Source organism: Nannobrachium achirus (assembly GCF_963921795.1).
Source record: "Nannobrachium achirus genome assembly, chromosome: 21".
Taxonomy (NCBI): Eukaryota; Metazoa; Chordata; class Actinopteri; order Myctophiformes; family Myctophidae; genus Nannobrachium; species Nannobrachium achirus.
Window position 1 is genome coordinate 33,083,877 of NC_137828.1, and position 24,099 is coordinate 33,107,975.

At 43.2% G+C, this 24,099-nt stretch overlaps 1 protein-coding gene across 1 annotated transcript in view; it reads left to right on the forward strand.

Annotated features, from left to right (window-relative positions):
• trpa1b (transient receptor potential cation channel, subfamily A, member 1b) overlaps positions 1 to 24,099 on the forward strand; it is a gene marked incomplete at both ends in the record, with an annotated part of 51,003 nt that overhangs the window by 26,699 nt on the left and 205 nt on the right. Inside the window, 13 exons of the mRNA XM_080751728.1 lie at positions 8,874 to 8,964; positions 9,053 to 9,112; positions 9,249 to 9,347; positions 9,679 to 9,749; positions 10,282 to 10,438; positions 11,356 to 11,445; positions 13,999 to 14,168; positions 14,378 to 14,507; positions 15,596 to 15,778; positions 16,007 to 16,075; positions 16,867 to 16,968; positions 17,498 to 17,613; positions 20,880 to 20,995. Of these exons, the coding sequence (XP_080607854.1) occupies positions 8,874 to 8,964; positions 9,053 to 9,112; positions 9,249 to 9,347; positions 9,679 to 9,749; positions 10,282 to 10,438; positions 11,356 to 11,445; positions 13,999 to 14,168; positions 14,378 to 14,507; positions 15,596 to 15,778; positions 16,007 to 16,075; positions 16,867 to 16,968; positions 17,498 to 17,613; positions 20,880 to 20,995 (1,454 nt within the window). The remainder of the gene's footprint in view (positions 1 to 8,873; positions 8,965 to 9,052; positions 9,113 to 9,248; positions 9,348 to 9,678; positions 9,750 to 10,281; positions 10,439 to 11,355; positions 11,446 to 13,998; positions 14,169 to 14,377; positions 14,508 to 15,595; positions 15,779 to 16,006; positions 16,076 to 16,866; positions 16,969 to 17,497; positions 17,614 to 20,879; positions 20,996 to 24,099) is intronic.

Sequence of the window (24,099 nt, forward strand, 5' to 3'; positions counted from 1 at the left end):
GTGATAATGCTTTTATCCAGTATCGCCCACCCCTACACCCCACTAAACATTCTTAGGTCGCTCTTTGAATAGTAAACAACGCAGGAAGGCACTAAATTTAGAGTACATAGAAGAAATAAAATAAATAAAATGCAAGACTCCCGCCATTGAAGAAAATACATCTTAACTAGTTTCACTAAACATTCTTAGGTCGCTCTTTGAATAGTAAACAACGCAGGAAGGCACTAAATTGGAATACATAGAAAAAATGCAATTCCCACCATTGGAATAAATACACCTTAACTTATCTCACTAGAAGAGGATCGGCACCACCGCCTGGCCCCTGCTGAGTGCTGGTATACCCACTAATCACTCAGCTGCCTCAAGGAATGCCCACTAAACTATAAAGTCAAATGGATACGAACCATGCACATGCATTGAAATAGTCCTTTCGGGCATCCTCAATGAGGTCTTTTAACCTAATGTTGGTCTTCAACCGGGATGAGGACCACCAGCCTTCGGACGTCCCAGTGGAGGACGGTGGATGGCCATGATCCCCCGTCCTTTTTCACTTCGGACCAGCTGATGGGCAGACCCGGACAGGTTCGTACTTTGACGTCTCTGACGACACCTTGGTTATCTGGAAACACCTCCACGACACGACCTAGTCGGAACCGGCCTCTCAGTGCGTTCTGGTCAGCGACCCACACCAGATCACCGACAGTGACGTTCCGAGCCGGAACATGCCATTTCTCTCGAACGAACAGATGAGGACCCGCCAACTGACTCCAACGCTTCCAGAATTTATTTACTTCGATCTGGACAGCCCGAAGACGACTGAAAGGGTAGGTCGGGAAATCGAAACCTTGTGGATCTCCCTTAGGACCTGATCGTCCTAACAGCAATGTGTTGGGGGTAATTACATCCACGGTTTCCTCGCGGACTTGAGCCTTAGCTCCGATTGGCCTCTCATTCGAGAGGTTGGCGGCAAGGTAGAGCAGGGTTTGGAACTCTAAAGTAGACAGATCTTCATTTCTTCCCACGCTGCCCAGTGCTCTTTTTAGAACACGGACAGCTGCTTCTGCGGCTCCGTTCCGATGCGGGGAGTCCGCTGGGCTAAACTCCCAAGCCCAGTCAGTTCCGGCTACGGCCGCTTTTTGTCGCACAACGTTTTGGTCTATAATTGCCAGGAAACCATAGAGGTCCTCAAGAGCTGGCTTGGCCCCAACGAAGTTAGTCCCCTGGTCAGACCACAATTTTCTTGGATGGCCCCTTAGGGCAGTGAATCGTAGATAGGTTTGAAGGAAGCCTTCCGTGGACAGGTCGTCAACCAGATCTGCATGAACAGCCCGTGAGGCCATGCAGCTGAAAACCACGCCCCAGACCTTCCTCTTGGTTCGTCTTTTCACGACATCCCTGACTGTGTATGGACCGAACAAGTCCAGTGTGGTGTGCTCGAACGGCGCGGCAGGGCTTGTTCGCACGGTTGGGAGGTCACTCATCACTTGTGTACCAAACTTGGCTCTTCTTTTCCGGCAATGCAGGCATGAGTCCACTGCTTTGCGAGCAGCTCTTGGGCCTTGCACCACCCAGGCCTTTTTCCTCATTCTTAGGAGTGTTCCAGCAACCCCTTCATGGTTTGCACGATGGGCCTCTTCGGCAAGAAGTGTGCTGATTCTTTCTTCGTATGGAATCAGCGGGACTCCGAGCTTTTCCTCCACAGCAGATTGTATGCGACCATGGCATAGTAGGAGGCCTGTTGCTTCGTCCTTGCTAACCACCAGGCGATTAAGAGTCGTCGTGGGGAAGTTTACTTCTGCCTGGACAGCAAGGCACAAGTCTTTGAATGCTGTCTCCCGCTCTTTGACAGAGAGAACGGTTTCCCACAGTGTCTGACGCGGCGGGGATCGTCCCGACAGCCACACATGCAGACTTCTCCTAACGTAGCCCATCGTTCCGCAGAGTGCAGATAGGGTACTGCTCCTCTTCAGGTCTATTTGGTCCACAAGGACCGCTCCCCAGAGTCTCTGCGTTTCATAATCAGATGGTGTAGGGACAGATCCCAAAGCTTGCGTGGATGTTGGGGTGTCGTTCACTGGAAATTTCTTATTTTTTACTGGTGAAGCTTCTCCGTCAATTTTCGGCAAAGTTCCGAGGCCTTTCGCCTGAGCCCTTGTTGTGACCCCAGAGAAGGCCTTCTTTCGCAGTGTACTCACAATTTCTCGGGCTCCGGCAGCTACTTCGGAAGCTGATTTCATGGGCCACTCCTCAACTGGGTTTGCAAGAAACCCGGGGCCGTTCTGCCACAGGGAGTCTCCGTTCAATTGTTCAGGAGGACACCCTCTGGTGACAAGATCAGCAATGTTTAGATTTCCGGGGATCCACCACCAGTCTGTCACCGGTCCAGCCTTTTGGATTTCTCCGACACGGTTCGCAAAGAACGTCTGGAATCCATAACTGTCCTTTTGAATGGCTCCCAGCACCGTCTGGCTATCAACGAAGTGGAACCATCTCTCAACTTCGAACCGGCCATGCTTCAACATGAACTCCTTCAATCGGGCGGCGAACACGGCTCCACAGATCTCCGCCTTCACTGCATCGCCTTTTTGATCTAACGGAGCCAACTTAGCTTTCGATTCGACCAGCCTGGTCTTGAAACCACTCCCGGTTTCCCAGCGCAAGTAGAGCACCGCTCCGTAGGACTCTTCACTTCCATCAGAGAAGGTTATACCCCAGGGTTTACCCACCCAGCCGGGTGGAGTAATGCACCTGGGAAACCTGATCGCGCTCAGCCGAGCGAAGTCTTTAAAGAGTTCTATTGCCCTTTTGCGAAGATCGTCAGACAGTGGCTTATCCCATGTGTCTTTAGTTAAAGACCCAGCTTCCTGGAAGGCCCTCCTGACTAGCAGCACGCCTTTTTGTTTCAGAGGTGTGGCAAGACCAATGGGGTCATAGAGCCCAGCCACTTGACTCAGTAGTGCGTGGCGTGTAAGAGGATTAGGTGTCTTCTCCTCCACCTCTTCCAGTGCGAGGTCCAGCCCTGTGCGCATTTTTTGTCTTCTAGCAGAGAAATTGACAGCCATCATGAGGAAGAGCTCGTCTTCCTTCACCTGGTAACCAACTCCTAAGGCCTTGTTGTCCTCCTCACGCATTTGATTTGGCAATAGGATAGTTTCTGGCCTGGTCGGCTCGTTTCCTTCCCTCCCACTTTGGCCAGACAGCACCCAAGGTTTAAGGTGAAAACCTCCGGTCGCCAGAATGGACTTGACTCCTTCAAGAATCTCACCCAGCCTCATAGGACTGCTGTGACTGCAGAATAGGTCGTCAACGTACGAGTTGTCGACAATGACACTTCTCTCGTCAACCATATCAATGAACTGAGGCAAACAGGCTGTCTCACGCATGGCCACTTGAGCAATACATCCTGCTGGCTTGTCACCCATGTTCACCCGTACAACGGCATAGTCTTCGATCTCGCCGTCAGGCGAGTCTCTCCATAAGAACCGATGCATATGTACTTCTTGTTCTTCCAGCCAAACGGAATTGTACATTTTCGATATGTCACCGATGGCGGCATATTCGCCCTCCCGGAATCGCAGCAACACAGCTCGGATAGGGTTCAGGACGTCGGGACCCTTCAACAGGATGCAGTTTAGGCTCACGCCTCGGAACTCCTGACTACTGTCCCAAACTATTCTCACTGGTGTGGAAGTAGAGTGTGGATTGGGCGCTGCGAGATGGTTGATCCACCACACAGCCCCGCGCCATTTGTCCATCACATCTTTAGACAGTTTCACAGCAGCTCCACGATCAAGCATATCGCGTATTTGCTTTGCATAAGTCTCTTTCCAACTTGGATCTCTCCCGAGGCGCGCCTCTGTCCTCAAAAATGCAGCCTCAACGGCCCTGCGGTTATTCGGCAATGTTGAGGGATCCTCTTTCCACGGATAACTGGCATCCCAGTGAGACTTTTCACTGTGCTTATCACTTGTCTTGAAGGTCAGGCCCTTTTTAATTATCTCTAGCTCTCTTTCGTCAGCTAGAGACATTTCTTTTCCTCCAGGAGCGCATTTTCCACAGCGACAGCCGCCACACATCGGGTTGCAAGCTGCTCCAATTGAATCCCATTCCATCCACTTCAAGGCTTGAGTGCTGCTGGAAACCATAGTGGCAGCCTTTGCGCTTTTATCTGGACAGGCTTGTGGTTTCACTACCTTCACAACCCTTGCCCTCATGGACAAAGCGAAATGAGTGTCCGCTGTTTGCGTCACATCCTCGACCAGATCGGGATGTGCGCCACTAACAGTCTTTCCCAAAGGACCGTCCCACAGGACCAGGTCTCCGCATCTTCTCATTGAGTCAGGAGCAAGACGTCCTGGCCCAATTCCGATTAACAAGTCAATCTTGTTTGGGCGCTCTAGCTCCCCTGGAGCACAGCCAGGGAAGAACTTCTCCAGCTTTTCCGATTCAACAGTGAAACCAACTCTGGCGATCTCTTCAAGTCCATAACAGAGTATGTTATGAACGCTTAAAATCCCTTTTTCCATTTCCACTTTCAGGTCCACAGAGTATTCCATCGTTTTCAACTCGCTTTTTTCCATACCTGCAATTCCCTGTACAGTGAGTATCACGGGCTCACCCTTTAACCCCAGACTGTTTGCTGCCTGAGAGGAGATGTAGTTTGCGTTCGACCCGTAGTCAAGTAAGGTGCCCATTTGATGCCCCTGTTTTGTCTCGACATTGAGCAACATCATGAGGACTGGGCCAGTATCTGACCTCCCACTGTTCGAGCATACTGTTAATGCATTGCTAGTAAAAGCGGCCTTGCGCATTATGGCTTGCTGCTCCGGGCTTAGGTTGGCTTGCGTAAATGCGGCTTCCATTTTCGCTGACCTGTCCCGGGGCGCATCGTCCCTCGGGAGTGGTGCTTTCGGGCACAACATGTAGTTGTGATCAGGCTGAGCCTTGCAATCCCACTTTCTGCACAAAAATGCTGTGCGCCGGCATTCCCCACCGTGCGAAAGTAGACACTTAAAGCAAACATTTGCCTTTTTCGCTAGACTCCTCCTCTCGGATGGGTTGGCATTTCGGAAAATGTCACAGCGGAACAAAGTCCGATATTCAGCATCCCCGCATACAGCGCACAAGCAATTGGGGCCGTCGCTCCTCTCCTCGCATGCTGAAGCCCTGGTGTACGCGCGCCGCTCCGGCAGCCTGTCCCCAACGGATTTGTTGCGAGACTGCAGGTCTGGCGCCCTGGCGCCGCCCGGCTTTTGTTGTAGCTGCTCCATCTGTATTAGAACGAGCTGCTGCTCTTTCAGGAACTGCCACAGTTTATCAAAGCGATTAGCAGTGTCAACTCCATTTCGTCCATCTGTACATAGCTCTAGCCATTTCTGCTGTAAGTCATTTGGTAGCTTTTTCTCAACTGCGTGTACCACTAGCTGGTTACTAAGGGCGTCAGCGGACTGCAAAGCCACAAGGTCACGCACCGCATTTTCTAATGCTTGGATTAATTTTAGGGCATCTCTGGCAAGGTTTCCCATAACAGCAGGGAACTCCTGTAGCTCTGTGACAATTTCGTTAACAATCTGTGGAACGTTGCCGTAGTAACGCTCCAACAGCTCGAACATTTGCGTGGCGGTATCACAGCGTTCAAGGTAGATAACTCTCTTCACTTCGTCAGTTAGACTGCTCTCCAAACGAAATTTCATTATCTCAGGCACGCCTGCTGGATTAGCCATGTACTCCAAAGTTTCCCACGTTTTGCGCCACGAGTAAAACTTTCTCTTGTCCCCAGAAAACTTGGGTAAAGGAATTGGAGGAAGCGTTAGCTGCTGGGAAGGCATAAGTAATTGCCTCCCATCCCCGCCTCCTGACAGCGACCCAGATGGGGAGCGCGGGCTCGTCGGCGGTGGGCCTAGACCTGCACCACCCTTAACAGAAGTTTTACTTGGATCCATCTTTACCATAAAGGGCTGGAGACCCTGCTTGCTAGGCGAGGGGTCTGGGACCGCGAGCGTGTCGGGTTTCCCAGGCAGTAAGCGTTTTAATTGCCTCTCTAGCGTCTGCCACTCACGCTCAGTGTCCCGTTGGAACTCAACCACCTTCAATCTATTAGCCAGAGGGAGGAATGCGGTGCATTCATTTATAAAGGTTTTAAGTTCTTCTCCATTGGACTGAATCGTATGAGACACATCTTCAAACTTGTCCAAATCTAACTCGCTTTCCTGGTTAAAGTCATAAGCTTTACTCAAACCGGTGGCAATTCTGTCTTTTAGCCGGTTATATGGTTCAACGACAATAGCCCATAGTTTTTCCTTTAACTCTGCCATTAGTTTATTGTACTCTCCGCCAAATTCCTTCAAGTTTGTTTTCTGTTTAGCTATTAACTCCTTGGTTTTAGGATTATCCACATCATCATCCTCCTCCACAACTAGCACATACTCGGAGGTGCATGATTGGTAGTCATCATAACGTGCGGTGAGAGCCATTTGATCTTTTATCAGACCCTCGGGCATAGATTCGCCAACCTCAAGTTTCCCAGCAACTATATTTTTGCATTTTGAGAATTCCCTCTGAGCAACGCTCTTTTTGTTCTTCAGTTCCTCCGACATCGTGACGTTTGGCGTAACTAAACAGTAGATTAGATTTGTTGCAGTCTTTGTTATGCTCTTGACTATTTAGATAATAGCGCCGCTTGATGGCCACGCACACGTCCTATATTTGGTAAAAGTCACACACGACGTTGCAAACTGAGTCTTCAGTTCACAATAACAAAAACCCACCTTTGGCCGCTCCTGGCTGCTTGCGGACGCTTGCGGTTTCTTGCAGGAAATACACACACGTGATGCACCTTTAGCTATGGCACATAAAGTCAATGTGTTAGCGCAGGGCTTTTTAGCAGTAGCCCAATGTCAATGTATAACGCAAATAACGTGAATCATTCAAAGTTTATCCGTAATCCCAATGTCAATGATTTATCCTCGCAACAGAGCACTCCCGAACATGCAGTCAATGATTCATCGTGAACAGAGATAAGCGTCGGACAATGGGCTTTCCTATCAATGGACTTTTAGCTGGTAGCAACATTAGCTTAGCTGGTAGCAACATTAGCTTAGCTGGTAGCAACATTAGCTCCTCATGGCAATTCTTCGTCTGGTAGCAACATTAGCTTCTCGTGGCAATTCTTCGGTACAATGTTCAGTGTTCATGCACATAAGAGACCAGTCACATTTCTAACTGGCCAAACTCTTCTTTGGCTGGCCAGCTTATAGACTTATTGTCTGATAGCAGGGAAAAGAACCGATGTCCTCGTTCCTTGGGCGTAGCACGTTACCCCTCAGCAGTGTAGTGAAGGGAAGAGGAGAGACGCGACGAGGCATGGAACTTGCTTCGCGACATGGAGCATACAGCACGGCTCAGCACAGCATGGCACCTTCGGGGCAGCAGTAGTAGGTCCGCAGCATGCGGCCTCAATCCTTCATCATAGCACCATGCCAATAATGCTAGCTAGCAACCACCTCTAGACCAGTTCCCCACTAAACCTATTCTAACAGACAGTGCACCACGCACGCTGTTTACCTATGGATAATTTGGTTTTCACAGTTTGAGCATCATGCCCTTTTTACGAACACCCATATGCAACCAGTGCACGTTCGATTACTTTTATGAACACCGGGGTACAGCCAGTGTACGTTCATTTATTTTTTAAGAACATCCATGTGCATCCAGTGCACGTTCTATTACTTTTATGAACACCAAGGTACAACCAGTGTACGTTCATTTATTTATTTTTTAAGAACATCCATGTGCATCCAGTGCACGTTCTATACTTTTATGACTTAACAACCAGTGTTCATATTAACTTGAGCATCGTGCATTACCAAGTTAACATTACGTCCCGCCGCAGAGCATCATGCTACTACGTTAGCTTCCTTTGTTCATGGAGCGGATGCTCCGGTTTCCACTGTGTGCGATACAATCTATGATTGCACCGCGGACACTGTGTAAAATAACTGTACGGATATTATTTAAAAGATGTTACTTGGGTAGTGTAAAGCCCTCCGTCCGGGCTTAACGAGAACGGATTTAAACTGTGAAAAACCACGCAGGCACACCATGTTTGCGAATGAACCAATGCAAACAACGAAAGTTCTTTTTCTTAACATTTATTTCTATTTCCCACTCATTCACATACAATCATACTTCTGTCTAAACATGTCCTATGGAACTGGTCTTTGTTTGCGTTAAAGGTTTACCGCAAATACTAAAGTGGTTGCCAACCCGATGGCTGGCATTGGTTATTTTACTGCAAACAGATAAATAACAAAACACACATTAGATCCATAGCATCTCACAATCAACATTCTCTATATAAATGAGTCTAAACAGCGCTCTATAGCGTACTTAATCACAAATACAATCAAACTGTAACGTACCATCAGCATATCCGTCTCGAACTGGGAAAATACACAACTAAAATAATACTGCGGTCGGGAGTGGTTATATGTTCTGGTAGGGTGCGCGCGCATCATTTAAAGGGTCGCGGCTTTGTGATGGTATTATTATCACTAACAGATCATTTTTCACTCATGTAGCTGCTCTCATGATTGTCCTATAACTAGAAAATGTCCTCATTACACTAATAGTAATATACAAACTACCCGTTTGTTCCAATACTGCATGAATATAATCTAACATTAAAGAAAACCCCTGACTTAGATTATTTATTGCACCTTTCCAAATGACCCCTAGAGGGCGCAACTTTCACATATAGTTAAGTTGGGTAGATGATTTCTACAAATACCCATCCTAACAAATAAGGAAATAAACAAACAAATAAACATGACGATGTTCTAATAGTCATTTAATCCAATTCATTTATTTTTCAGATGTGATGATGCTATAAAATCGTTCAAGATTGGCACTGCCCAGCGATGTCCAGTAGAGGACATGATTGAGTTTCTGCCTGAGACGTGCAAGGTATAAATATTAAAAATAGATAAGAGCATCAGAACAGGCATGTGGGTCCATGTTCTAAACTAAAATGTATCTTCCTTTTCTCACATAGCACCTCTTGGACCGCTGCATGACAGAGTCTGATGACGACACCAGCAGTCCTGAGTACAATGTATCTCACAAGTTGCACAATCAAAACAAAAACTTTCTCATATCACATTTTCTTGATATCAGAGTTGTAACGAATGCAGAAACTGCAAAGCAAAAATATGTTTCTTTCTTTCTTTCTTCTTCTTTATGTGGTGCAGATCGAATACGACTTTACTTGGCTCCAGGCGCCTGTTGCGCTTTTGAAGTATTCAAAAAAAGACAAAACCCTGTGGTTCCAGCCACTAAAGGCGCTGAATGTAAGCGGCCCTCTCTATTTTAACTCAATTTAACTGGGGTAGAATGTACAATGAACCACAGTTCGGTGTTCTGTGGCAGACTGACTGATAGTCAGCATACAGCCCTCCAGCTGTCAAACTTGCATCCACTTTTTGTACAAAGTGGTATTAAATTGTTAAGCACAATATGATGACACAAACACTCTTAATCCCCCCACCATAATGTGTAACTGTAAAAATGTATCTTTCCCTTGTTGCTGGATGTCTGTGTCTGCATGTTGTTTCCCCAATATTCCCGGGGACCTCAATGAGATAATACTCACTTTAAAAAAGAATCCTTCTCTCTCCACAGGGAATGGTGCAGTATAAACGCATAGAGCTTCTCACCCACCCTGTTTGCCACCAATACCTGGAAATGAAGTGGTTGGTATTCAATGCATTAGTATTAGAGATGTGCCGATTAATCGGTGAGTGATGCCTCTATCGGCTTTGATCGGTATCGGCTTTGCCTCTATCGGCTTTGCCCATCTACAAGCTAGATCAGCTATTTTCACAATATTTATCTGTGGGACTGAATGTAACCTCAGCTTCAAGTTGAATTGGATACTAAAGGACCTCAGCCTGCAATCTCCTAATGTTTAAACTTAATATACAATGTCAATGTTTTGTAAGAAGAATCATTAAATATATAAATGCTGCTACAGTAAATAAATAGAAGGATTTATGGATTTGACGATGTGATCGGGAATATCGGTATCGGCAGATACTGATTCCAGTTGATCGGTGATCGGTATCGGCCCCAAGAATAGCAATCGGAGCATCTCTAATTAGTATGTCTTTATTCTAATGTTGCAACAGATCAGGGCAGACAAATCTACCACCGATCCCTTGTTATTTACTCTGAAAGGCATCCGTCTCTGTAGTTGCTATACTGATATTCTATTTACATGTGCAGGTTGGCCTATGGGAGCATGGCTCATATGCTCAACATGCTGTTTTACCTGTTGGGGCTGCTGCCCCTAACATATCTTATGGTGAACCTGAAGCCCACATTGAACACCACTGACAAAGGCAACCCAACGGTCATAATGGTGCCCATACGCTTTACTGAGGTACGGGTGGAGATGGTGTTAATCATTGATGTACAATTAGCTGAAAATGTCTAGAAAAGAGGAGAAGCTCTTGAGATTACTTCAGGCACACACTCCCACTAAGCCGAGTTTGTGCTTAAAATGCTTTTATTAGTTTAGGGCGCAGCGTTGTTTCAGTACATAAAATAATAAATTAAAGAAAATCTATGTTGGCAAAGGCAAAAAATTTTCTGTGAGTCCAAAAGGCTGTAATTGCTTATTGGGCCATCTTTAATGACTACATGAATATTAATAGATTGACAAACTAGAATAAAAGCTTGGCTACTTTCAGCAAAGCAGCGCAGGACTATAGCACAGATAACTGGAGTATAACAGAAACCAGAGTGGGATATCATCCGACAGAGTACACAGTAGCTAATTAATGTACTGTATCCATTCGTGAAACGATGCAACATTGTATTCAAACGTCTATCACTTAATGTGTCTACTCTATAGGCTCGAAATAGCCAGTGATTCATGTGGCCTTGTTGGTCGTTGGTCAAATCTGCTTGCCTTTGTCGAGAAAATGTATGTCCCATTATCTTTAATGACTTAACGCATCAACCACACATAATATGACAATGGTACCGTAATAACCTTCATTGTTGTCTTACTTAATTTACTCTCTGGTTGTGAACTGTAAGCCATTAATCATGCTCACTGGCATCAAGGTTAGAATGCCAATCCTCGTGTTTACATTATTACTGGCCTTTCTGTGGCATTTTCCATGCATGTGCCTTAAATCAACATTATACCACGTTGCATTTGAATAAACACATTCACGCAAGAAAACGTCTACGTTTAAAAGAGGGTCACCAAATAAGATAATGGTTGTTTAATAGATGATTTCTTTTATTATTTTGAGTTAAATGTGAGGCATTTCTTTCTTCACTCCCCAGCAAGACCCGTTGTTGTCCATCTCTATGGTGCTGGTGCTGGTCCTTAACATCTTTGGCATATGCAAGGAAGTGATGCAGATGTCACAACAGGTAATGTAAGTGTGTTGTTGTCAATATTTCCCATAAAGTTGCATCGCATCTCATCAACTATGGCCCTGTACAATAAGCCCCAGGTTGATTTGGTAAATTGTAAAACACGTTTAACTTTACTGTAGTGTGTAAACTAACTGGTTAATTTTGACTAGTCTTGCGTGGCCAGACTGTTGACACCGCGATTTGGAAATGCTCCCGTCATACAGTCTGGAATAACGTTAGAAGAATGATGAGTACCGGGTTTAAGGCGGAAGTGAAGCCTCCTCCTCACTTCCGTTTCCGTCTCTCATCGCGCACATTTATCATTATATATAAAAATCATCTAAGCATATTTAGCTTGCTGCTTAGCAGAAATGTCATTTTAAAATATATTTTCTTGAACGGTTATGCCAGTTTCCATTACTCGCCGTTCAGGAGCTGTAGTTCCAGACTCTATAGCATTCAGAGATTGTGGAATAGTTGTCTGGCTACGCGAGACTACATTTTTACATACTCAGAGATGAACAAACACTTAAGATATTGATGTGTACTCCACTGTAATGTGAAATTTGACGGAACAGAGAAATTTGCCCACAGGTGGATGCTGGTAGGGTGATGTAGGAGCACAAGACACTTCATAGAGCAGATTTAGCAAAAATAGCAGATACAAAAGCTGTATGGGAAAGTACACATTTGTATACTCTGCAGCAGTTATGTGGAGTGGGTTACTGTACCTGCAAGTCTTAAGCGAGTAGCTCCATTGTTAAAGTCAAGTCATCCATAAAGAGCTGTCTGAATATCAGCTGGATCTAACCATAATTAAATTAAATAATAATAATAATTACTTTTTACGGTATGTTATGAGCTGTTTCCCGTGCCATGTACTTGCACGATGTACAGTTGTACGAAACTCCATTCTTATGTGATAATTTTGCTGCATGCCCTATGATGCAATTTATGTAAAATTTTGCGGCTTACACAGTGCATGCGTGGCGAGATGGACACACGCTGCTCACAGAAAAACATCAACACAACAACACAACCACACAACCGACTTCATAACGCCACAGATTCAACGTCAGGTTTTACTGCGATCTGTCCATATGGGACCACAGAAAAAACATTGCTGGCCATTCAGACAAGCAATGCCAACAAACATTGCTTGTGTCGAGCAGCTGCAGATGCAGCAGAGTTTTCATTGGAATCAGGCCCTAACAAATCAGTTTATATGGTCCTAAAAGGGACGCCTGACAGATACAGAGATCTCTATATATGCCCATAAAAGGGACAAGGACTGCAGAGATCTCAAGATATGGCCGTATCAGTTGGATCACTGGTGCAACATAACTGTCAGCCTTTTATAGCGCCACCAGGAGGCCGACTTATGCAAAACAATTTCTTTGCTATTACGCAAATCAGTACACAGTATCTCTATAGTCATATGATCAAGATGGATACGTCTGATATTTCATATTCCATCCTAATTGGCTAACATTGTCTTCAAAGTTTGCACGTTTGGTCCATTTTGAACAAAATGCCTCAAATCATGAATGCAGCTTGTGATTTCCGAGGAATTTTGCATGTACGTTCCCACTAGGTCAAGGAACAAATGCCACCCTTTTCACATTGGCCTGTTATAGCGCCACCAGCAGGTTCACTTTTGCAAAACTAATTTTTGGAACAAAATGCCTGAAATCATGTATGCAGTGTCCGATCGCCGGACCCTTTTTACATTGACCCATTATAGTGCCACCAGGAGGCCACAATAACATACATGACCTGTGCTTGGAAGAGCACTGCTTCTAGTTTAAGGCTGTGTTTATGAACTTAGTGTGCTTGCAGGCATTCACACGGGGTTACAGACACTGTTTAATGGTGGTTAGAGTTAAGCACAGTTAAAAGTGAAGGTTAATGTAAGGGTTATAGGGTTCAATAGTGTTACTGTTAGGATTAGGATGTTGATATATTTGAGTCCACTCTATAATATAATATAATATAATATAATATAATATAATATAATATAATATAGGCCCCACGCCTTGGGGAGTTGTTTGTCACAGTACATTTGCACATACATGAAATTTATTCTCTGAATTTTACCCATCCTATAAAAACTAGGAGCAGTGAGCAGCCATATGTGGCGTTTTGGGAGCAATTAGGGGTTAAGGGTCTTGCTCAGAGACACATTGACGCACAGCTGCCTGAGCGGGAATCGTACCTGCTACAACCAGGAGCTCTGGCTCCCCAGGCAGGCTCCCTAACCACTCAGCTACGGCTGCCCCATCTATCCACATTTGATTATGGAAATGACGTCACATTTGCATGCATCAGAGTTCTGACATTATTTGGCATCGCTCTGCTTGGCCCTGCTGCAACTACGAGAGAAAAAGTACATCCTACTATTATCTGGTACCTGATACTAAAGGCAAAGGCAAATAAATTGTGTCAAGAGACGTGGGTGGCATGTTGAGTAGTATTCACTAGAAGCAATAGTCTAATAAATAGTGCTGAAGTCAATACTCTAATTGTGTCCATTTTGTTTTTCTGTAACCCTCTTTTTCCATGTAAAAGCGTTGGAATTACTTCAAGGATTCTAGCAACTCTTCTGACTGGCTGGCAGCTATCACATCGCTTTCCTTTGTCATTCCACTCTTCTTGAATGTTGAAGGTTCCCTTCACTGGCAAGCTGGGGCATTTTCAGTTATGCAGTCCTGGGTGTGCTTTCTCTTGTATTTCCGGAGGTAGAGTCCAAATTACAGTAACTTAACAGTAAACAGTACTCTTTTGTATACATTCTGTGTATGTTACATTTACAGTAGGTGTTTCTGTATAGCAACATCTAAACACACTTAGAATTCATGTTACTTCCTTCCATGCATGAAAAAGGTCCATGAACCTGCAAGATTCCTTTGTCAGGATTACTAACTGATATTCTCTATTGTTTCCACAGATTTGAACATTCAGGGATTTACATAGTAATGCTCTTTGAGATCATTAAAACATTGTTCCGCATCCTAATACTGTTTGGGATTCTGACGTTAGCCTATGGTTTATGTTTCCATGTGCTGATGCTCAAAGAGGTAAGAGATGAAAATACAAGTTCCACATGACCTTTGTGTGTACTGTATGTATGCCTCACCTCTAGTTCAGACCACAGTGAGCTTCTGGTTAGTTGTCTCGCCCACAGCTGGTGCAAGGGTGTCGAGGGGCTGGACTGGAGAAGGAAGGCTTGGGCACAGGACACAACACTGGACTGACAGGGCAGTGCAGGACAGGACAGACACGTACAAAAGTAAAAGTACTGGACAGGCTGGGGGCAGAGTAAGACAGGGTAAATAGTGGACTGGCTGGGACGGGGAATGGACAGAACAAAAGTAAAGGACTGTTTGAGGCTGGGCAAGACAGGGCAGGACAGAAACAGGACTGGGGAAATCAGAACAGGCTCCGGGAATGGTGGACATGAAAACACGGGCAGAAAAGCTAGGCGAGCAGACAAAGGAGGACAGGGAGGTAGATAAACCAGCTAACTGGCAGTCATGGGAAAACAGAGAGATGAACAGAGTACAGAACCAATAGAGACAGACAGGCAATAGGCAGGTAGGTGAACTGAAATTGGTAAATTCATGGAACTGTTACCAGATCATGGATTTGTCACCTAGATCCATGGACACTCCCACAGGGCAAGAGGGGCCTTGGCGTGTTGGCATTTACACCAGTCTGCTGTGTCCTTCAGTCCTATCATTTCAGTATAACAGGTGTCCATTAGAAACGGCTGAGAATTATGAATTAGCCTGATTCTTAATTACCTTGACATTACTTATTTTTTATTGTGACAAATCTTGTCTCATTTCCCTCTCACTCAGAGGCACATACATTTTAGTGTAGGAGTGATCACTGTTGCATGAGAAATTACTGGAGAGTAATACCCATAGGCTTCGTGGCCAGACACAAATACTTGAAAACTATCAGACAACAGCACATCTTAAGAATGTGTACATTTCAAGAAGAAGTATTCCAAGAATTCTGTAAGCTCAGCGTGTTTATTATAGTTAATTACTCTTTGGATTTATTCTTTGATGAACTTCATTGTTCAAATATATGTACTATAATAAATTGTGTTGAAGAATTAATTGTCTATTAATCAAATGTTATTATTTTATCATGGCAGAAAGAATTTTCAACTTTGCCTCTCTCAGTGATGCAAACCTTTGTGATGATGGTCGGGGAACTGAACTACCAAAACAACTTCCTATATGCATATCTCAACAATGAGCTTGCATTTCCTCCGCTGACATATCTGGTTCTTGTGAGCTTTACTTTTGTCATGGCAATATTGCTGATGAACCTAATGGTAAGCATTCTATAGTTTCTACCCTATGATACAAGCATATTTGTGTTATTACAACAAGGCATATTGGGAAAGAAAGTTATTTCAGTGCTTTGCCTCATTCAACATGATTCCTTGTTGTTGCCTCCACAGTCCACTTTTACAGAAAGAGGGGTTCACTGTTACTTTATGGTAATTGCTGGTCACAGTGAAAATGTATGGTTTTATTGTCTCACTCCGGCTATGTTGCAGATTGGTTTAGCGGTTGGAGACATTGCTGAAGTACAAAGAAATGCAACCCTGCAGAGAATTGCCATGCAGGTGGGTATGAGGCAAATGAACTGATTTGTCTTATTAAAAAATAATAATCCTAGGGACCACTTGCCCAATGCTGTGTCCGTAGAATGCCCCTTTCTCATTAAACAAGAGTCTGAAAGCCCTGCTAGCAGACTCTAGGGGCAAGGGGCCATGTTGCTCCCCGTACCCACCCATACCAAAATGGTTTGAACCAATGGCATGCAGGGCAGAGTTATTATAGGCCTAGTTTTGAAATATCAATTATCTCTGCCAAGCCAGAAGGCGAGGAGCCAGTTATAATTTGTGTATGTGCGCACGCTAGAAGTGTGACAGCCTCTGACACGGCACACAAAAGTTTGTGGCGGTCTCTCAACCTAAACTGGCTTACATCTAACATCTAAAAAGGCACACACCCGTTGTAACGGCCAACGTTAATGTAAATGATACAAGCAATCCTTGGAAAGCTCTATGTGTGTGTGTGTGTGTGGGGGGGGGGGGGGGGGGGGGGGCGGGGGGGGTCAAAATAATGTACCCCTAGATTCCTTGGATCAGGACACAACTCTCCATATCTATTGTGTGTTTTCGATCTGATTTTATGGAGGCATACCATGTCCGTTAGACCACAAATTTGAATCACACATTGAGGGGCCTCTAAACGAAGCAGATGATGATATATCGTCTAAAATAAATGCATTAGACACCAAATATTGATCGTCAGTCCTTGTTACAACAATAGTACTATAATTTGTACGAGTTTGTTCTCCAAATGTTCCTACTGTATAACCTTGAATAAGAACTTCATTTGCTCCCTTCAGATTGATCTCCACACAGGCCTGGAAGAGAAACTGCCTTATTGGTTCATGAAACGAGTGGACAAACCTTCCGTCACCGTCTACCCCAACCGCAAGTGTTCCAAGGTGTGCACGCACACGTGTTGGTTTTACTTTTAACTATGAAAATGTTCATTGCCTACCTTTTTTCTCTGACGAAAACTGCATGAAAAAACTAAACAAAAAATAACAACAAATGAAAACTAGATTAAAATTTTAGGGAGAAGAGATTCAGTACAACTAAAATACATCATTTTATGTTTGGTTGCGCTCTGAAAATAGCAGCTCTACAAGCTAACAACGCGTCGCAGAGCGTTGTGAGCTTGTCGATCTGCTATTTTCAGCATGCAATCAAGTGTAAATTAGGCATTACGACACCATCAAGGCCCGCCAAAATACAATTTTTTGTCAACAAAATCAACTGTAGATTTAGTCGACTAAAATCTCATGACATTTTGCAACAGAAAACTGTACTGACGCTGAAGAATAAAGATTGATTTACTGTATTATATTCACACACATTACTCATTTGGGTTCAGAATTTGACTCTGAGGCCATCAGTCCAATTTAGAAGTAACCAGTTAATTGTGATTCACTTCTAATCTTATGAACACAGTTCATCGTGAAGCTATTCATGTACTTGTTCAATGACATGAATGAAGCACCCCGTCTACAGACCAATTCACACGGCACCACTCCAGTGGAAAAGGAACTCCAAAAGCAGAAATACAGGTAAACAAACCTCTGTTGGTTAAATGACCATATAGAATACTGGTAACTTTGAAATATACATTAATATAAGAATAACCATTTAATGTTCCATTAAAGCAGAAGTGCGTAAACATGTACATGCAATACAAAGTGCAAACACAGTATACTGCATAATTGTATAAGACAGTGTTTCCCAAACAGTGGGTCGGGAACCATTTGTGGGTCATGGACTAATTTGGGTCACGACGCAAGTAAAAATCCCATTTTCATGTATAGCATATATATATATACATTCCATAAAAAAATGCCATAAATAAAAATATATAGTGAAAATCGTTGATCTACAAGCTCAAAGTGCTTGCAGATCTGCTATTTATACTAGTTTGGGCCGCGGGCACAAGTCTGATCTCTTTAAGGTCTAAGGGACCTGAAAAGTTTGGGAACCACTGGTCTAATAGTCAGGGGATATCTTTAGAAATAGTGTTAAATCCTGGAATAAGTTCCTTACCAAAAAAAATCTTCACCAATGTGTTTGTAAAGGTGTCTAGTAACACATCTCACAAAGACTAAAATTCATTTTCGCTAGGAAAATCTTTGACAGCTAGGGTAATTCTGGGTCTCATTCACTCACTATACACTATACTATAGGGGAAAAAAATCACTCCCAAAAAATATGCTTGTGGGATGTGAGGGGTCTAACTAGGTGTTTTTAATTATTCTGAATCCATTGCAAGCATTTGTTTTGCACCAAAAACATTCCTTGGGCTAGAAATGGACCCCCATACCACTGTGAAAAGTGATGACTCATCACTAAACCATCATTTTATGGGCTGTTTTTAGCCCAATGAATGTTTTTTTGTGCAAAACAAATGCTTGCAATGGATTCAGAATAACCAGTAAGACTCCCTAATCGGGAGATAAGCGACCGTTGGTCGCTTATCTCCACAAATAGGCCAAAAATGTGTTTTTCCAAAATCGTCCTGATGGTGGCGCTAGATGGGACAGATGCGTTTTGATTACATGACTGTAGAGATACTGTGTACCGATTTGTGTGATTTTAGGGCAAAAACTGTAGGAGCAGTGTCCAAAAATGTCTTTGAAAAAATCGGCCTAATGGTGGCGCTATATGGGACAGATCCATGTTGATGAGATGATTGTAGACATACTGTTTACCGATTTGTGTGATTTTAGGCCAAAATGTGTAGGAGCAGTGTCCAAAAATGTGTTTGAAAAAATCAGCCTGAAGGTGGCGCTAAATGGGACAGATCAATGTTGATGACATGAGTGTAGACATACTGTGTACCGATTTGCGTGATTGTAGGGCAAAATCTGTAGGAGTAGTGTCCAAAAATGTGTTTTAAAAAATCGGCCTGAAGGTGGCGCTATATGGGACAGATCCATGTTGATGACATGAGTGTAGACATACTGTGTACTGATTTGCGTGATTTTAGGGCAAAAATTGTAGGAGCAGTGTCCAAAAATGTGTTTTGCAAGAATCGGCCTCATGGTGGCGCTAGAAGAGGGCCATGTGAGAATTGGGAATTCCCAGGGACCACCGACTCCTGGTGCTCCAGAATGGATTCAAAAGTGGTCGCACCCCTAGTGGAGGACCCCCGCCACTGCAGCGCACATAAAATGCCGTAACTCGGGCTAGGAGCGACCGGGAGAGCCGGGGCCGGTACTCACGCACCCGCCTCGGCGGCGCCAAGAGAGCCATCAACATACAACAATCATTTTGCCCTAAAATCACGCAAATCGGTACACAGTTTGTCTACACTCATGTCATCAACATGGATCTGTCCCATATAGCGCCACCATCAGGCCCATTTTTTCAAACGCATTTTTGGACACTGCTCCTACAGATTTTGCCCTAAAATCACGCAAATCGGTACACAGTATGTCTACACTCATGCCATCAACATTGATCTGTCCCATATAGCGCCACCATCAGGCCGACTTTTTCAAACACATTTTTGGACACTGCCCCTACAGATTTTGCCCTAAAATTACGCAAATCGGTACACAGTATGTCTACACTCATGTCATCAACATGGATCTGGTCCCATATATTTTTTCAAACACATTTTTTGGACACTGCTCCTACACATTTTGCCCTAAAATCACGCTGCGACCTGACGGTTGTTATCTCCCGATTAGGGAGTCTTACTGGTATAGTGTATAGTGAGTGAATGAGACCCATAATTAGCTGTCAAAGATTTTCCTTGGGAAACTGAATTTCAGTCTTTGTGAGATGTGTTACTAGACACCTTTACAAACACATTGGTGAAGAAATGTTTTGGTAAGGAATTTATTCCAGGGCTTTTTAAGATATCCCCTGATTATAAGAAGTACTGGCAGGACAGATGGAGAGAAACAGCATGGCAGTGTTTTCTTAAGTGTGAGCAGCCTCTAGTGGATACATGGGCAACTGGCGGCAGGGGGGCCACATGCGGCCCCCACCTTCACTTAATGCGGCCCACAGGTTAATACCGGAATACTGATATATTATTGATTTCAGCTGTTACAATTCCAAACATGACCTGCTTTAATTCCGTCAGTATATATTAGTAGCTTAATGACTAGTATAGTAGTATTCAAATGTATTTTTCATGTCCAATGTATTTGTATTTAGGTACATAAAGTTAACATGGCTATATAACTAAATGCGTTTGAAATTAAAAATAAATCTTACATTTCAGGATTCCAATTAAAAAATAACAAAATATTATTCAGGATTCCAATTCAAAAGAAGCAAAAATAGCGGATCTACAAGCTCAAAACGCATCGCAGCGCGATGCGTTTTGAGCTTGTAGATCGTCTATTTTTGCTTCTTTTGTATAAGATAATAGAATGACAAAGTAGGACATAGCAATATGCATTGTGGCCCGCTGGATTGAAGGTGGAAAATAGTGGCCCTCGCCATCATCAATGTTGCCACCCCTGCTCTAGCGGATACAAATCACACCAACAGCCTGTTTTCTTAACAGGCTCACATAAAATGAAATAAGCATATTATTGTAATCCATATTTGAAACGCCAATACAACAAACACACCAAGACTATACAAAAAAAAGAAGGGGGGGAAATACTACTCGGGGATCTATGAAATATGAATATGAAAGTCAGGATCTGACACAAATTCACCATATTCGCTGTTGCCATTTTGTTCTCAACTCAGGGAGTCCACCCGCCCCCTGGGTCCACCCGCCCCTGGGTAAAAAATGGGACTTAAATGGCTAAATAATATGTTCAGTGGCATACATTCTGTCTCACATTCTCTTGTCCAGACTGAAAGAGATGTCCAGCATGATAGAGAAACAGCACAATCTCCTTAAGCTGATGATCCAGAAGATGGAGATATCATCAGAGCTGGACGAGCATGACGGCCCTGAGGAAGTCAAAGGTGGCAAGTGGACAGAAGTTAGGAAAAGTCTAAAAAAAAGGGGGGGACATAATTCATCTATGTGGGCCCCTGTGATGCAGGCTATTGAGGCCAAGAAACACGTGTGAATGACAATATAACATTTAATTACAATACAAGTAATTACATATATTGATGGCATGATATATATGTAATATCTGCCATTGGAACACATTTACTATGTTTACTCTGTGTTCCACTACTATGAATGTAGCTGCATGAGGAATTTAGTCAGTCCAGCTTTGGAAACATGCCAGTAGGGCTGTCACAATTATTACATAATCGTCTAATCACAATTATTTGACGTAATAAAATCGTCATAATCGTTTCCATGTTGAACATTTTTCATATATTTTTTTTAAAGTAAAAAATAGTGGAAATAGCCGATCTACAAGCTAACAACGCGTCGCATCAAGTATAAAGTTGTCAAATATGTTAGTAATTTCTTTGTATATTTAGGTTATGTGTCATATCTACCATGTGCAACTTCAAAGCCTAAAAACCAAACAGAAATTGAATTGTCAACTACAAAAACACAATTAAATCATTAATCGCAATTATTTGAGTGACATCGTCATGTAAAATGTGATAATCGTGACATCCCTACATGCTGAGTGGTTTGTGTTGATGTATTTACATTTACCTACATTTATTAGGGCACTGACACTGAGTAAAAAGATGATACTCACAGTCTATCCAGTGGCACTGTGTACTGTACGCTTGTCAGTGGCATATTGGCATACAAACTGTTAAGACTCCTAGAGCTAAATCTTCGTCCATGCCAGTTTAACATTCACCAGGTTAGCATTCACCAGCGTCGGCAGGTTAGCATTCACCAGGGTCGGCAGGTTAGCATTCACCAGTGTTAGTTTTACTGAGGTTAGGGTTAAGGTTAGGTTTAGGTGTATCTCCGTCCCCCAGACTTTCGTCACCTCCGCGCAGCCAATCACAAGCTTCGGTCTGCCTTAACCCAGTTATCTTTTTGATACACTAGGACTGAACGACCTGCAAAAAACACTCTCCCCTACATCGACATGTTGTGAGCTTGTAGAGATCAGCTATTTGTAATATTTAAAAATGATTTTCAAAATAGTATAAGAAGGCAAAGAAGTTTAGGGATAAGGGGTAAGGCATGGATGAAAATAGAGCCCATTGTGTTGGGCAACTACAGTATCATTCATGGATGATTTCATTGTCTTGTGATACCTGAATCTATGTGCCTCCATGTCCAGTGTCTGTACTAGTAGTACCACACCTATAACCCCATCTCGCCTGTTCTATTGTTGTCTAAGCAGTGGTGGAAAAAACCCTCAAATGTTTTACTTAAGTAAAAGTATCAATAATGCAATGTAGAAATACTCTGTTACAAGTAAAAGTCCGGAATTCAAAATGTACTTGAGTAAAAGTATGAAAGTATTGGCATCAAAATGTACTTAAAATACCAAAAGTAAAAGTACATCATGTTGAAAATAGCAGATCTACAAGCTCACAACGCGTCGCAATGCTTGTAGATTGGCTACTTTCAAATAGCCAAAGTTTGCCTGAAGAAGGTCTTTGACCGAAACGTTGCATTAAATAAAAATAGTTTTTTTTTTGGCAATTTGAAGATGGTGTGCGGGTCCTATGTACTTCTTGTGCATGTTTGAAATGATGTTGACCCCTGCCTACGCACCCATCGCTAAGCTTAGATTAGATGTGCATAAGACTCTGTTGCCAAATAGCCAAAGTATAAAATAGGGCTAAAGTGGTTAACGTGTGTTTTATAATATTATAATTTATATCTGCAAAGTAACTAGTAACTAAAGTTTTCAAATAAATGTAGCAGAGTAAAAGTACAATATTTGGATCCGAGATGTAGTGGAGTAGAAGTAAAAGTATTGGAAATTGGAAAGACTCAAGTAAAGTACAAATACCTCAAAACTTTACTTAAGTACAGTTCTTAAGTAAATGTACTTGGTTATTTTACACCACTGGTTCCAAGTCACTACTATCTTCTTTATAATGGAATGTACTGTGTGCAGTTGTGTGGTGAATTGTGCCATTTGCCTTTTAACTTCAGCCAAAATGACAGCATACTTATCTGAAATGACTACAATATAAAACGACCTACCGTGCTGTACAATGACCTCTGTGTTTGTATGTGTGTACCTTTGAGCATTGTGTCTATGGTAAAGCATGCAAATGTGAATCCGAGGGCAGACATGAATAAGGAGTGATTAATACACATTATGACTCATTTCCAGGAAATTTCAAATGGCAAGGCCTTCAACTCTCCAGCGCTAAGTAAGGGTGCTGACAATAATTTATAACTACTGTATAACGGTTATTATCCTGGAGCACATAGATTACTATGCCAGCAAATCATGATGCAGAAATTCTGCATTTGCACAGATAGTCTATTATGTACAGAGAGAGAGATAGAGACTGATGTCTCTTAACACTGTATGAAATACAAAAAATAACACTCCCAATACTGGCTTTTGAATCAAATTATATAAAATGAGAGGGTCCACATCTGTCAGAGATCTGTACAGAGAACCATGCCATTGTGTCCCGGAGGTAAACAACAGGCTAACAGGAAAGTCTCACCCTGAGGTCTTTGACAGACTCATAACAACTGTTCCCAGGCTCTGTAGTCACACTATGGTTTCTCACACATCAATCTCACAGTCAGACCGGCTATTTAACGCACAGTCCATGGCCATTATGTGATGGTAATGGGTTTGGACTGGATTATATGGTGGCAGAGTACTTACATAATACAGGATATCCTTTTGAATTGTGCCAAAAGTAGTGTTGGGTGTTCTACAATGTAACGCATATTTCAATATGTGAATGTGCAATCCTTTTTAGGATCTGCCTGTGATAGCACAATGATTATTGAAATACGCTATATGAATGAAATTGACATGGCGCGTCTAGCCACCTTCCAGGTACGGGCCTATGGGCAGCAGTGCTGAAGGCATGCATAACAGTGCTGAGAGCATGCATGTCCAATGAAACTGCTACGGTTCATTATTTAAAAACAAAATGTGTCGAGTTGGATTAAGATACACTACAGTTTAAGGTTTGTGTTATTTTTGTAT